Below are 14,001 nucleotides of genomic sequence, written 5' to 3' on the forward strand. Positions count from 1 at the left end.
GACCTCTGATATATGCATAAGAAATACTAATTGTAATTGTAAAATATACATATATATTTTAGGCAAGGGCGCCAATTCGTCTTGTCACGGTTCTGCGCGCCAATGAGAACCGTCGGCGAACGGACGAACAGACAATTCTGAGTTCAGTTCTTCGTGATCGCTTGGTTGGACGAGATCTATCTGGCACTTGTTATCGTCGTAGCGCTCAATTTCTCGTGATAAGTGCTCGTATTTAAAAATATCATACGGCAATAGATATCGTATTGTGTTTTTTTTTAAAGAAACGAAATGTTTGTCGGAAGAGGAAACTGAAATAAAGATGATTCAGCAAATTCTCCACTGAATAGATCTTTTCGTCGGATCGGCTATCAGGTGAGACCGACGAAAGAATGTCATGCAATTATTGTTACTCTTTGGCGCAAGAATTTATGTTTAATTGTTTTGTTGCGGCTATATATGTAATTTATTATAGTCTTTAAGATTAATGCGATGAAATACAAGCGATATTTCTAAAGGTTTTTTTATAATGTTGTGTGCGTGATTTAAAAGCGACATTAAATGTAATCCTATACGCGCACACAAATTGGAGAAGAATTGTTATGATTGCCATGTTCAAAAGAAAGTTTCCAAACATTATTGCTGCTGAATTTCGATTCAACTTCAAACCCTCTACTTCGTGATATTAAATTTGAAAACAAAAAACGGCAGCGCGTTTTTATTTCAATTCTATTCGTGAAACAGAACTTTACGTTCAAACAAAAGGTTTATATTATCTAGACTAAATTCATTAATCTATGTACAAAAAAATTGTAATTATTTTCAATTTGCAATTTTATAAAGTTATTTTATAATTTACACATATGTTTACTCATCTCATTAGAAAAATGTATTCTCACACGAATACGATAACACATATGGTTGGTTCGTAAGTGATGATGTTTACGATTTAAAATTCGACACACATTTGGATTTGATAGAAAGGCAAAGTATTAAGGAAAACACTAATAAAATTGATTTTACATGAGATGTGCTTTAGTTTATTGTGGAAAATAGCAAAGGAAAAAGATAAGAAAAAGTAACAAAACAAAATGACATTTTACGCAAAACAGTACTGATTGAATAATAAGTACATAAAGTAACACACACTTAAGAGAATTACATCACGATTACATGTTCTCGTCTCCGGCGTGATTCTAAATTTCACACGAGCTATTATTTCAATCACACCGCTCGTGGTCGCAACCGCGTCGGAGTGAGTCGTGTTTCGCCGGCTGTTCGCTCTTTCTGCCTCATCGTCGGTCCCACAAAAGGGAAACTATAAACCATGTGAGAAAATCCCGTCTAATTATATTATTCATAATTAACCGAGATCTCGTGGCTGCGAGCGGGCCCGAACTCAGGTCTTAACGATGTGAAACGACGAATTATCACGGTTATCCGAATGCAGTTCCGTGCCGTAAGAATTCAGAGTATATGTATAAGTGCGTGTGTGTATGTGTGCGTGTGTGTGTGTGTTCGACTATTTTTTTCGAGAACGCATTTACTCTGTGCTGTCGGTATCTGCTGCGTCAAGTGGCGGCCAAGTAGTTAAGTGAAACGGATAACGCACCTGTGCAGTTGTTCGGTTTAAGAATATACGATTTGGTTAACGGATTTTAAATTATACGGTTCTGTTGAAGATGCTTGACGAGTACGACTTGCGCTAAGGTATTTTCTCTTGCGACATGTTTTACAGTTTACAATATAAATTTGTTTTTTGCTGAACTGTGGGAATGATGAGAAAAACTTATGCAGCGATGTTCTTCGGTTGATCGCCGAGAACGAATTTAAACTCACTTTTACGCGTTTGTTTTAGTGTTACGTAACTTTAATCTTAATATTCAAACGCGAAATTATAAGATTCTTTTTGTGTACAAGTATAAAATCTGTATTTATAAAACATTAAACTTTTTAAACTCTCTCTTCTTGAATCTCATTAAAAAAAAAAAAAAAAAAAAAAACAAATCAATTTGCTTATTTTTAATAATATAATAAATTATACTTTTTTTCTTTTTAAAATATCAACGTTTTAAAAATTCTAGTTCTTTTGACATTTTCGTCAAGGAAAACGTGTTTAGATACGAAATGATACATGTGAATTACAAATGTAAACTCGTGACCACTTGTATTTGCATAATAGTATATGTGAACGCAGTTAGGTTTTTATTAAAATAATATTAATCTTTAAATCCAGGTCGATTAATTAGTACATAAATGTTTCCGTAATGAAGTCTCGTGACAAATTTATTAACACTAAATTTTTTGTTTGAGGGTACTTTGCGGATGTTTGTTTTATTTTAAATACATTATTTGTTTGATGTTCTTTTTTGTATCTTATTTTATCTTACTCTGACCATATATATATATACATATATATATATATATATATATCGCAGAATGTGCACGTTTGCGCTGGCGCAGATTTTCTTGTAACAAGGAAGTGGATTTCGACAACGTTTTTAACGACGTCTCGTAAACCACGACGTCGATAAACACGCTGTTCTTAACCGTGCAAGTCAAAGTTTTCAACCTACATGTAATTTTGTGTGCAGCACTAATTCAGTAATAGGTATTTAACGAGCAAACGGTATTTTTATCATCCTCATTTTCATCGAAACAAATACACGCGCCTTTCAGATAAATGCGAGCGACTTTAGGTTTAAAAAAAAAAAAAAAAAGATTTAACAATTTTATAACGTTGAATCCGATCCTGATCGTCGCGACATTTCTGATAAAATATATTGATTCATCCGTAAACATGAGAAAGATATGAAAACTTGAAAAGTCACTTGTTAAAATTGCAAACGGATGATAATCTCACGTATCGAGACGATTATTATTTCATTCGAGTTACATTGTCTTGACACGTGAGATTACATCTTTCGTCACATTTTTTTTTTAGTGATTTAAAAAACGTTTGCAAAATTCTATTATTTATTTCAGTTTTACATTTTCCATAATAACGCACATTGATTAATTTACCAAATCATTTCGCTGAACGTATAAAGTGATCTACGATTTATTTATTCCACAATGCTACGCCTCGCCGAGAGATTTTCTAAGATAAGTCCCTTTCTTTTATAAGTTACGCATATATAGCACAGCTTTATACAATCAGAATGTGTTTGCTGAATTGTAATTACTGTTCAATGCAAAGTTTAAGTGCGCGGCTACACGCTGTTTGTGCAGTTGAGTTTTAAATTGAAACGCTCCATAAAACGAGGAAAAGTTTTCGAGCGAAAGTATAATGCGATGTTCATTGAAAGAGATGTAATTTAATAGGATTTTAATACGGATGACCGAACACTTTCTTGAACGCAGAAAGTATTCTAACGATAATAAAGAGGAATCTAAACTTTTTCAACTAATGTGTTAGTGCTTGACAATTTATCTCTCGAATAAAATTACGCGTTGAAAGCCAAAACACATCTGTGTTAAAGCATTCGATATGACACTACCAAGTAATGGCGCGTAAATTAATTACGCGCCATTTGCGTGAGTAAATCTGCGTAATATTCGTGCGTATTACGCAAAATAAATTTAACAGAGACCTTGTGGTTTTTCTGTGTAGCATACAATTTCAAAGCGCGTGTTCTTTCTTTCGCGCGTGTGTAGATATTACATAGATCTTATGCAGGATAAAACACTAAACAAGACAATGTAAAAGTATCTCTCCTTCTTTAGAACGCAAAATGTTACACATGCGGACCGACATTAATTATCTGGAATGTAAAACAGGTATTGGTAGAGTTACGTTCGAAACTTTCACTCGATGTGCTACTTGAACGATATTATCTTTTCTTTTTTTTTCTTAAACGCGCGTAAGCAGCCGTAACAAACGTATATATATATACATGATTTTTTGGTAGATGCATAGTTAGATAATTTTCTATATCCAACAGGAAAAGAACGATCGAGTGTTCTTTGCAAAAGAAATTTTATTTCAACGTAATAACTCGCTAAGGTCGCCGATCAGAAAAAAAATCGGTAAAATACAAAACGCGAAGTGTGAATCTTTCACATTGAGACATCGCGGGACCACACTGCTGAAACGCTCTTGAAAAGTTAAGTTTACTAAAATGTCACGTTCGCGAGAAACGTGACGAGACAAAGCCGAGATAGGAATAAATCGTCGAGTAAAAATGCCATTTAACTGAGCACCGAACCGGACCGTATCATACGATCCGATCTCGATCTAAAGTGCGTCACGGTAGAACGCTCTTTGGTCTCCACATATCCCTGTGCTTCACCGCGACTCGCACAGGGTTTGCGTTACGGTACGCACACGACATTCCTCTTACACTCCGATAGTGATCCGGCGCGAGATCAAGAGTCGAGTCTCGAACAGATGGCCGAGAAAGCCGTCATCACCGACGAACGCCCGTGTCTCAACGCGTGTCCTATCACGCGTGAATTTTATGTGATGTGCACAGTTGCGTAATCGAGAAGCTCGAGAAACACGAATATGTATATATTCGTATATATATATATATATTCCGATGATCCACTGGGAACTTCAAATTCAGTAATCAGTTTGTTTTGTCATCGGCCGCATTCCGCAATAATAAGCGGATTTTCGCGCGAGTGTCTTTTGACGCTTCAAATATCCGCTTCGAGCCAAACGTAGTGGTTTGTGCGCGCTTTCACGGAACATGCACCGTCACAGGACACGACCAAACAGTCTAAACTGCATAGCATCGCATAGATAGCATGGCATGTGCACAAGTCAGAGTGGGGCTTAACCCGGTAACAAGCGGAGCTTTCATGGACCTCGTCCCTGCTCGCGTGCGACCTAAATCTCTATCAGCGCGTACCTGCGTGCATGGTCATTCCCCATCGTCTATAGCGGACATTCGCCCCGGTTAAATTCAGTGTCAGCGACGCGTCGCGGCATCGGAAGATACTCATTGGATATTCTGTGTTGTCAACAACACGCGTCCGCAATTTGTAGTCGAACACGGATGAGACCGAGTCGCTTCGCATCATTGATGATTCTAGCCGAAGTTAGCTTCGACGAGAAAGCAAGACACCATATTGTTGTGCTGAATTTGTATTTTTTAAATTTAGAGAAAAAGCGAAACAGAAAAATTATATTTTACTTTTTATTTTATAATATTCTACTGTATTGGATATTCATCCGACAATCAGAGACAAAAGCTCTCTCGGTCGATCTCCTTTCATCTTTCCACGTCGAAGTTAATTTTAATCAGAGTTCAATTCTTATCGACGAAATAGATTCGTCACGAAATAAAATGATTCGAGATACATCTTGCTGGTGGCTATTCTCCAGGTGTTCAGGGTAGACCAAGGACGAAAGGATCGAGCGACAGGAAGAGAAGCGATTAGAAGAAGGAGCGGTTAAACCGGAAAGTCGAGCGCGCGGCTGAAGGGAGTCGCCGGAGCAAAACTGCCGGAGTCGGATTGTATGTGCACCGTGGCAGTTAGGTCGGATTCAACGAGCGGCCGTGATTAATTGCGGCCCGTCGGCTAATTGTTCACGCACGTATCCCACTTCCGGTCCTGACCCGCGACAAAAGCTGCGTTCAGGATGTATTCAAGATGATGCAAAAATGATATAGATTATACAGGTTCTTTGATAAAGACTCATGTGCGCAAAAAACTTTCTGGTGAATGGAAAAAAATATATCTTTGAAGAATTTTCGATTGTTTGTTGTTGATGATATTAAAATGACATAAATAATAAAAGTAATATATAGTATATTTATAAAAGCACGCGCACACAAAGAAAAAGAGAGAGTTCTCACAAATTTCTTGATTGTATAATAATCACTCACGTGAAGTAAACCAAAAGAAGGATAACTACTTCCCCGCATAAATACTATAATTCACGATCACACAGAGTGATCGCAGATGTGAAAACAAACTGGACAAACTGACATTGCAGAAAACACGGTAAATACACAAATCAGAAATGTGTGTGCGTCTTAAATAGACTTAATTATTATTCCAAAAGCGTCTGGGAAAAGACGTACACATCGTCGATTTCTCCAGCGCGCGCATATTGTCTCTTTCTTTCTCTTTTCGTCCCGGCGAGTTCTCCGAGTAATGGCGAAGGAAGGGTTGGCCAGTAATCGGCCTTGGAGCTCTGTCCTTTGCGCCGCGCGTGTGTCGCGTGTCTTATTTATATATGCACGTGTAGGAATATATCTAGTCATACGTGCGTACTTACACCACCGCGTAAAGCGTGTAGTACAAACCTTCGAGTGCGCGCACGATGTGCGAATACACGCCGTTGGCCGGCACACCAGCGTGCACACGATAGCGCGCTCGGGCGCACAGGCGAGCGCAATGCCGAGGGCATAGTTACACGGCTATTCCAGCGAGGAATGCTCGGCATGTCGCTCTCGTCAAATGGCCAGAAAATAAAAGGACTACCTCGCCCCGCGGCCTTGATAGAACGCTCCTAGTGGACACAAGGTTCTCTCCAGAGCCGCTTAACACAGCGAGAGAGTTACCATTCAAAAGTTCTCTCCTGAGATTAATTATGTCGATCATTATACAAGTGGCCCGAATCGCAGACAGAAAATTGGACTCAAACGTGTATTTTACTGTGGGATAAAATAACTCGATATTTTATACGTATATCTATTTGTTTATATCTGTTTTTTATAATGATAAAATATATATTTCAATTTTTAATTTGATTATACACATATATAGCTCGATTGTTTGAGTGTTTTATTCTACGTTGTGTAAAATCAAGTGTTAAAAATTTATCACCGAAAAACTGCATGAAAGATTGCATGATTGTTTTATAGTTGCACGCACAGACACATTGACGCATTAAACATATTCGAATATATCTTTTATACGTCAGGATGAATATGTATTCCTAATAATAAAACGTACCGGTTAATTTTTATCTCGCTGTAGAACATCATTAAAGAAGTCTGAACGTAAAATTCCTCTCTCTTTCTCTCTCTCTTTCTCTCTTCACGATGTTGTCGGCTAAACTGAGCCATCAAGGTAACGTTATGCTGAACCGGTCCCGAACATTTTTTATCGCTACCTAATTCTTTAAATTACAGGGGTATAGGCTCTCGTACACACGTTCCTTAATACTTATCAGCTCAGATAGAGAAAGAGAGAGAGAGAAAGAAAGAGCTTGCGTTTATTCTTTACATATTGTTCTATATCGCTAAATTTGCAAAGCTATACATGAAGTTTTTATAAACATATTAATATTATCTTTTATCAGAAACTTTTTGTTTTTTGTACGACGAAATGTGTATTGTTTTTTGGAAACATTCGTATAAACAAATGACACAAAAGCGACACACAGTATTGTCTTAAAAAAAAAAAAAAAAAAAAAAAATTACAACGATCCATTATTCTCAGAAGAGACAGAAACTTTGCCCCAGCAGCTTCAGAATGCACAAACTATCTACGCAGCACCTGAGAAAATGTCTGACTCGGAAGTGAGACCACTTATAACGTTGTAATCATATACTCGTCGGTCTATTCAATCATATTCCAAAGATTTTGCATCGCGAATAACTTGCATCGGATAGTAGAATGGACGTAGATTCCAGAATCCTTCTGGTACACGATAACAATACCTAGGAAGCGGAGCGAAGTTACGACTCGGTAGCCACGAGGCGGAGAATATTTTACGAGCATCCGGGGCACGTCGCGTTTTACGTACGCATCACACTTTGCCTCAAATCGCAATTTTCAGGCGTAACGTACAAATGTCACTTCTCATCCGAATGGCAAACGTTTATCGGATAAATCTAGAACTTTATTGAATTTCTTTTTTTTTAAATATTTTATTGCGCGCTTTATGACTTTGTTTTTTTAACATACATTGACTCACTGTCTTCTTCTCACTTGTATTACTACGTAACTCGAATATTTAGCACGACCAATGTTTCTCTCGTAAAACAGTAGCTGATCGACACCTGCCGCTTGAACATAATTTTGCGTGAGTGTGTTACCGTTCTTCGTGCGCTTAATTGCGCAATTACCACAAAGGTACAACTTTTAAGGTGAAACGCCGTAGGTATTTTGTTTTTACTGTTTGTTGCGAGACATGTCCGACAGTATTTTGCAAGTGAATTGCTTGTAATTAGAAAGGGAACGTTTATCGAGTGCACAACCGCAAATGGAACGCGAACTCAAATATATTTGCGTTTGCACAATTTTTCAATACAAAAGATACATTTCAATTGCGAGACATATAATATTCAGTTATTATTATATAACACAAGCGACACCGTTTCTCAAATCGTGCTGGTTATACAAACAAAACAAAACAAAAATATGAAAACTTTATCGCGTTTATTGACGCTAGGAGCGAAGAATTTTATGAATCCTCTTTTTCTTGTCTCACTATGTACTCGGGATAAATTAGTTTCCTGCGCATGTCACGCGAGTATATCGTGGCGACAATAACAGCCCCGCGTCTCGCCGCATCTCGAAGATTTACAATCTGAAGCCTCTGTACAACGGAGGCCAAACTAACCGACGTGGCAAAGTCGAGCTCCGCCAGCAGCAGCTCCGTAGTCAGGAACAGATCGGCAGCCACGAAAGTGGAACGATAAATCTATGCTTCGGATAACTGGACGTTTAGCTCCCACATTCTTCGAGCCTTTAACAACCGCGGAATTTCTGCAGCGTTTATCGTAAAGCTCACAGCGTGCATAGCGCAATAAGTAGAGACACTACGATCAAAAGCTAAGCGGATTTGCCGCATACAATTACAAGTACATTTACATTTGACACAGCGAACAAGTAGAAACTGCTTGAATGTTTTAAAAAATTTATAAACGTCTTGCTCTCGGCGTGTGTGTACAAATGTTTAAATTCATCAGTTGCTCAAGGCCTAGAGATGTGTAATCTTATCTCGTCTTGCTTTTGATTGCAAACTTAATTAAAGTCTGACTGTATATTGTATGTGTGTGTGCGCGCGCGCGCACACAGAATCTACGAAAAGTGAAAATCGTGAGGCGTAGCCTTCGGAGAAGAGTTAAGAAGGTGACGGCACACATATTTTGCATCGGAGAAAGTGCGTGTCTTCTCCCCTCTCTCTAATTTTTCTTCTTCTTCTTTCTCGTCACTATTCTCGTAGTCACTCGGTTACGCCACTTACACATATAATTATTATCATTCGTACATTAGCGTCTTGTGTAATGTGCGTTGCAATTTATTTAATTGTTAAACATAATGAGATATATTTAACGTAACATGTCTATATCATGTGGAAAAGTCGTAGAACAAAGTTTTTTGTTCGAATATATGAGAAATTTTTTTTTTTCAAACTATAACGTTAAGTTACATCACTTTACTTAAGTAATCGCAAACAATTCGCAAATTAATTTTGTTCACGTTAATTTTGTTACGAGAGTCGTTGCTGGTTATATTATTATGTCTCGTTTGTAGTTTTTTCGGTTTTGTAATGCCGAGTACAAATATCTTCTCTTTTATTGAGAGAGGACAGAAAATCGATGATTGTAAAAATGTTTAAGCTAAGAAATGCGCGTGATATCAGTGTCATGTAATGCTAAAACCCGGAGACAGCGCGTAGATGATGCGTCCTCCTTGTGATGGAAGTACCGTTGCGATGAGTGACGATGATGCTGGCTTGTCCGTACCACTTGGTTTGAATAAATACACGGCGTCGATATTAAATGTCATGTATCATACATATGTCATAGCGAAATAACGTGTCTGTTGTTTTTCGAACGAGAAGCAAAACTGTTATCAGTGTTTCATTCAATGAACTAAACAGAGCGAATAAATTGAAATCAATTAGAGAACATGAGATTGTTAACTTCTTCTCGTTCTGAAGTAATTTGCGTGTGATAAGGCTTTCGTGTGTACAAAACTCATGCATCGACTACTTTCTAATTTCTTACAGACATGCGTTGGTTTCGCAACCACGCCGAGGCACCGAGACTTTTGCGCTTAAGTCCACTTCGAGCCGATGAAGACGTCAATGAAGCATCTTACCATTTTCGTACGAGGTCCCGATGCAGAGGTAAATCACCCAGCGTTCAATCTAGAATTGAATATCTATTTTTTTTTCAGAAAAAAAATTACGATGCTTAGAGACGACATTATTGTGTAGTGTTTCTTGTTTGCGCTCTTGTTTGTCGAGAATTGGCCTTTTGATTTTTGCAAAAATAATGTCATCTCGTAATGTCGCGCATTGTGTTTTTAACATACGTAGCAGAATTTAAATCGGCATTTCATTCTGAATGCAAGGATTACGACTCAACGTTCCGTCAAGCTGAGTCCTGAGTGACTGGCTGAAAAGTTAGAATAGAGGCAAATTGACACGCCGACCTACGCGAATGCGCGGTAATATAAAGGATCATTGTCGAGGACGCAATTCATAGCTTATGCATAACCTACGACAAGCATTCTGTAAGGCTGTATAAGACTCTTACATACTGTAATGCAGTTTGACGGCGATAACGTGACAATTCATAATGAAACGACGTGCTAATTATTGTAACTGCTAATTGATCGAAAGAAAACGAACCTACTTATATGAATTTCGCTCTTTATTTATTGTATTTATATACAATAAAAATTTACATGTATACATATTAAATTTGTAATAATAAATCACGCAAGAAAATATTTAAATTATTCTATTCTGATAAAAAAAAACATTTTAAAAAATTTTCAGTTAGACACAGGTAAACTTTTGTTTATCTACGCGATTATGCTCTGACCACAGCGCATTGACATTTCACAACGAGGAAATAATTCTCTTCCGCGAATTCTTATGAATAGTAAAAAATATATTTGCGGTTTTTTCGACGCCAGATATGATTTATAACGTTGAAGCGTTACTCAAGAATTGTTCAAAGTATCCGGTTTACACGTTTCATGCCGATAACACACGTTCAATATTCACTCGTTCGCTGTTTTCGATTATGCAATTTGTTCAAAAATTAGTTTACATTGCAAGTACCTACAAAGATAAATTCAATTACTTTATATCATAATTAAGTGCGATAAGTTAGTACACACATTATTCACGCATATCCTGTTTTACACATATCCTGTGTAAAGCGTCATTAGGATTGATATGATGTCATGCTTCACGGAAGCCGCAGAGATTCGTCAGTTCTGTCGGCATCATCGCATATGGCACTGAAAAACACTCACTTTCGATTTAGAAGTAGCACAGTTAGATTCTTGCTTGTAACGACGGATCAACCTTGCTGAACAGATCACCAAAAATGAAAATAGTCACGCTGCGACATTTTCTTAAATCTTGTACGGTGTAATTTTAAATTGATTTTGAAACAGAACAGGCACATAAAACAAATATATAAACATTGTAAAATTATATAGTGAAATGTTATTAAAAACTAATAATAAACAGCGATATAGTAAATAGAGTATATGGTATAACAACAAATATTATAATACAATGTTACGTGTGTGTTAAAATCGTGTTATTTTATTTTTTAGACATGTCGCCGGTGCGATGGGCTCGAAAGAAGTCCTCGAGTTCCGAATCCGAGATAAACTGTTACAACGTGCAGACTTCCCAAGTAACGACCGAAAAAACGTCCAACAAGAAAAACAAGAAGCGAATTCAAGAAGAACGGCGAAGAGTGTGCGAGAAGCGAAATCCTCTTCTGGATCGTGTGAAGAGTACCAGGTTGAGCTTTTTCAAGGATCATGATTCCGATGAAGATGAAAACGATAACGACGATGAGGAAGCGGGACAGGCCCAGTTCCGTTCGATGTGCGAGTTAAGACATCACGAACTGATCAGAAATGAATTTCGGCGATCGGTGTGCGAGTCGGATCTAAAGGACATCATAGAAGAGAGAGAAAGCCATCACGTGAAAAGAAAAAGACGCGCCAAGTCTCAAACTAGATTACCATACAAAAAACAGCAAGAAGAGCGGTTTTCCTTTTTAGGTTTCCGCACTTCGACATGTCGGAAACAGCCAAAAGAAGAGGACTCGATTCAAGAAGACACAGCGCACAACGATTACCAGTGGAAGAAACCCGGTCAGGACTTCTTCGAGGCGAATCGTCGCGCGAATCGATCTGTAGATCAAGTAGCGGTCGACACAGAAACGCCCAAACACGAAACAACCTTCAGCAAAGACTCGACAGCATTTGACAGCATCACACCGTCTAGTTGTCTAGCTGCGAAATTTCGCGCGATGCAAGACAGATACTTGAAGAGTTCGACGAACAGGCTGATCGCAAAGATCTACAGGAAGGATTGCAAGGACAGAGAAAGACGAAGATTACGTAGTTTTTCGTACGGTACGCTGCCCGGTCTCGAGGAACTGCGAACGAATCCGCTTTACGAAGATCAGGATCAGGATGACAACGATTCCGGCATCCTGGACAACGACTCCGCCACCAGCTCTCTTCTGGACGACAGATGCAGCAGCGGTGCTTCCGGAGCGTTGAATAACAGCCACAACGAGTCTTGTCTGGGTTCGCCTCCTCAACTGCCACCCAGAAGACCGTTTTCATCCGCCGTCGACATCGACAGGACCTCACGATTGTTCGTCAGTTTGGATATATACGACAGGACCAAGGACATTTCTGAGACAAGTATTATCGAGGAGTTCTCAAGTCTCTGCCAAGCCGCAAACGATACGTTGATAGATCGTCGAGTTCCCAAAGAAAGTAACGTGAATCAAGAAAAAGAGAGAGAAATCGTAGATGAAGAATCCAAGCCGAAGCAACGCGATTCCGGTTTACAGGCGGTGAAAAGTAGAGCTTACACTACGGAAACGATAGTCGTGAAACTCGCCAAAGAGACGGCGGATCAGTGTCTGGGAATTTTCATCGCGAAAACCGCGGAATCCAGTCCGGGTTATCTGGTTGCTCACGTGGTGCCTAACGGATTGGCCGATAAGGAAGGTACCCTGCGAATAGGTGACGAGATTCTGATCGTCAACGGGAGAAGATTACGCGGTTTGAGTATGACGGAGGCGAGAAAGATCTTAGGAAACGGCAGCGGCCCCGGTGACATCGATATCGTCGTCCTGAGGTATGTCGATCAGCAAACAAAGAAGTTAACGGAAAGCAGCGTGGATTACGAGAATGTCAGTATGGAGGACGGTCACGGAGTAATCGTCGACTCCAGTTCACCCAAGTCGCACTTCAGAAAGCATCACACTAAGTGTCATCGAGACAAGAAAGATGAATCCAGCAAGTCCGAGAAATTTGCGACAAACATGGACAGTGGATTCACGCAAAACGTCTCAAAATTCTGCACTCTTCCAAGAAGGCCGAGAAGTACCGTGTCCACGTTCCTCACGGTGCTCTTTGAGAAGGGAGCTGGAAAAAAGTCCTTGGGATTCACTATAGTTGGAGGAAGAGACAGTCCCAAAGGAAGCATCGGTAATTTTAAATATAATTTATCTTATACGATACACGAAACGTTCAAACCGAGTTTTGATCTTACACATTTTTATATTTTGTAAGTTTTACGCGTCTAATCTCGTTTAACTCGTAACACAAAGGTATCTTCATAAAGTCGGTACTGCCTGGTGGACAGGCCGCTGAAGATGGCCGTTTGCGCGCAGGAGACGAAATTTTGGCTGTGAATGGCCAGGTCTGCCACGACTTGACACATCGTGAAGCCGTACAGCTTTTTCGCAATATTAAAATCGGGCCGGTTGCCTTGCATCTTTGTAGACGTGTGAAAAATCGTGAATTGCAGTAAGTATTTTTTTTTTCTAGTTGCTCTTTAATTGAACAATAACAACTCTTTTGAGAAACAATCTTACAAACAATTTTATTTTCAGGATACCAAAAGCTAAGTCGTGTGCAGATCTTTTGATGATAGACACGTGAAGTAAATTGTCATTGTTGAAGGAAGAAGAAATGTAAATTGTCATTGTTGAAAGAAGAAAAATTGTGTAAAATACAAATCTCATGTATATAGTCATGTACATTTTTAGAATTTGCTAAGAATAAAAAGTTATTTAATAACATTTAATT

General features: G+C 38.7%; 1 protein-coding gene across 3 annotated transcripts; it reads left to right on the plus strand.

The window, feature by feature from the left end:
* The first annotated feature begins 142 nt into the window (after window positions 1-142).
* LOC109863982 lies at window positions 143-13,985 on the plus strand. 3 transcript variants are annotated; one of them, XM_020444726.1, is made up of 5 exons: window positions 143-372; window positions 9,920-10,039; window positions 11,491-13,398; window positions 13,521-13,719; window positions 13,806-13,985. In XM_020444726.1, the coding sequence occupies exons 2-5, from the start codon at window positions 9,922-9,924 to the stop codon at window positions 13,852-13,854; spliced, it is 2,274 nt and encodes a 757-aa protein (XP_020300315.1). In that variant the 5' UTR covers window positions 143-372; window positions 9,920-9,921; the 3' UTR covers window positions 13,855-13,985. The 3 variants fall into 3 exon arrangements, with proteins under 3 accessions (XP_020300315.1, XP_020300316.1, XP_020300317.1); XM_020444727.1 differs by lacking the exon at window positions 143-372 and adding an exon at window positions 1,388-1,707; XM_020444728.1 differs by lacking the exons at window positions 143-372; window positions 9,920-10,039 and adding an exon at window positions 11,038-11,292.
* The last annotated feature ends 16 nt before the right edge of the window (window positions 13,986-14,001 follow it).

This window comes from Pseudomyrmex gracilis, unplaced genomic scaffold, assembly GCF_002006095.1.
Source record: "Pseudomyrmex gracilis isolate BER0280 unplaced genomic scaffold, ASM200609v1 scaffold_15, whole genome shotgun sequence".
Lineage (NCBI taxonomy): Eukaryota > Metazoa > Arthropoda > Insecta > Hymenoptera > Formicidae > Pseudomyrmex > Pseudomyrmex gracilis.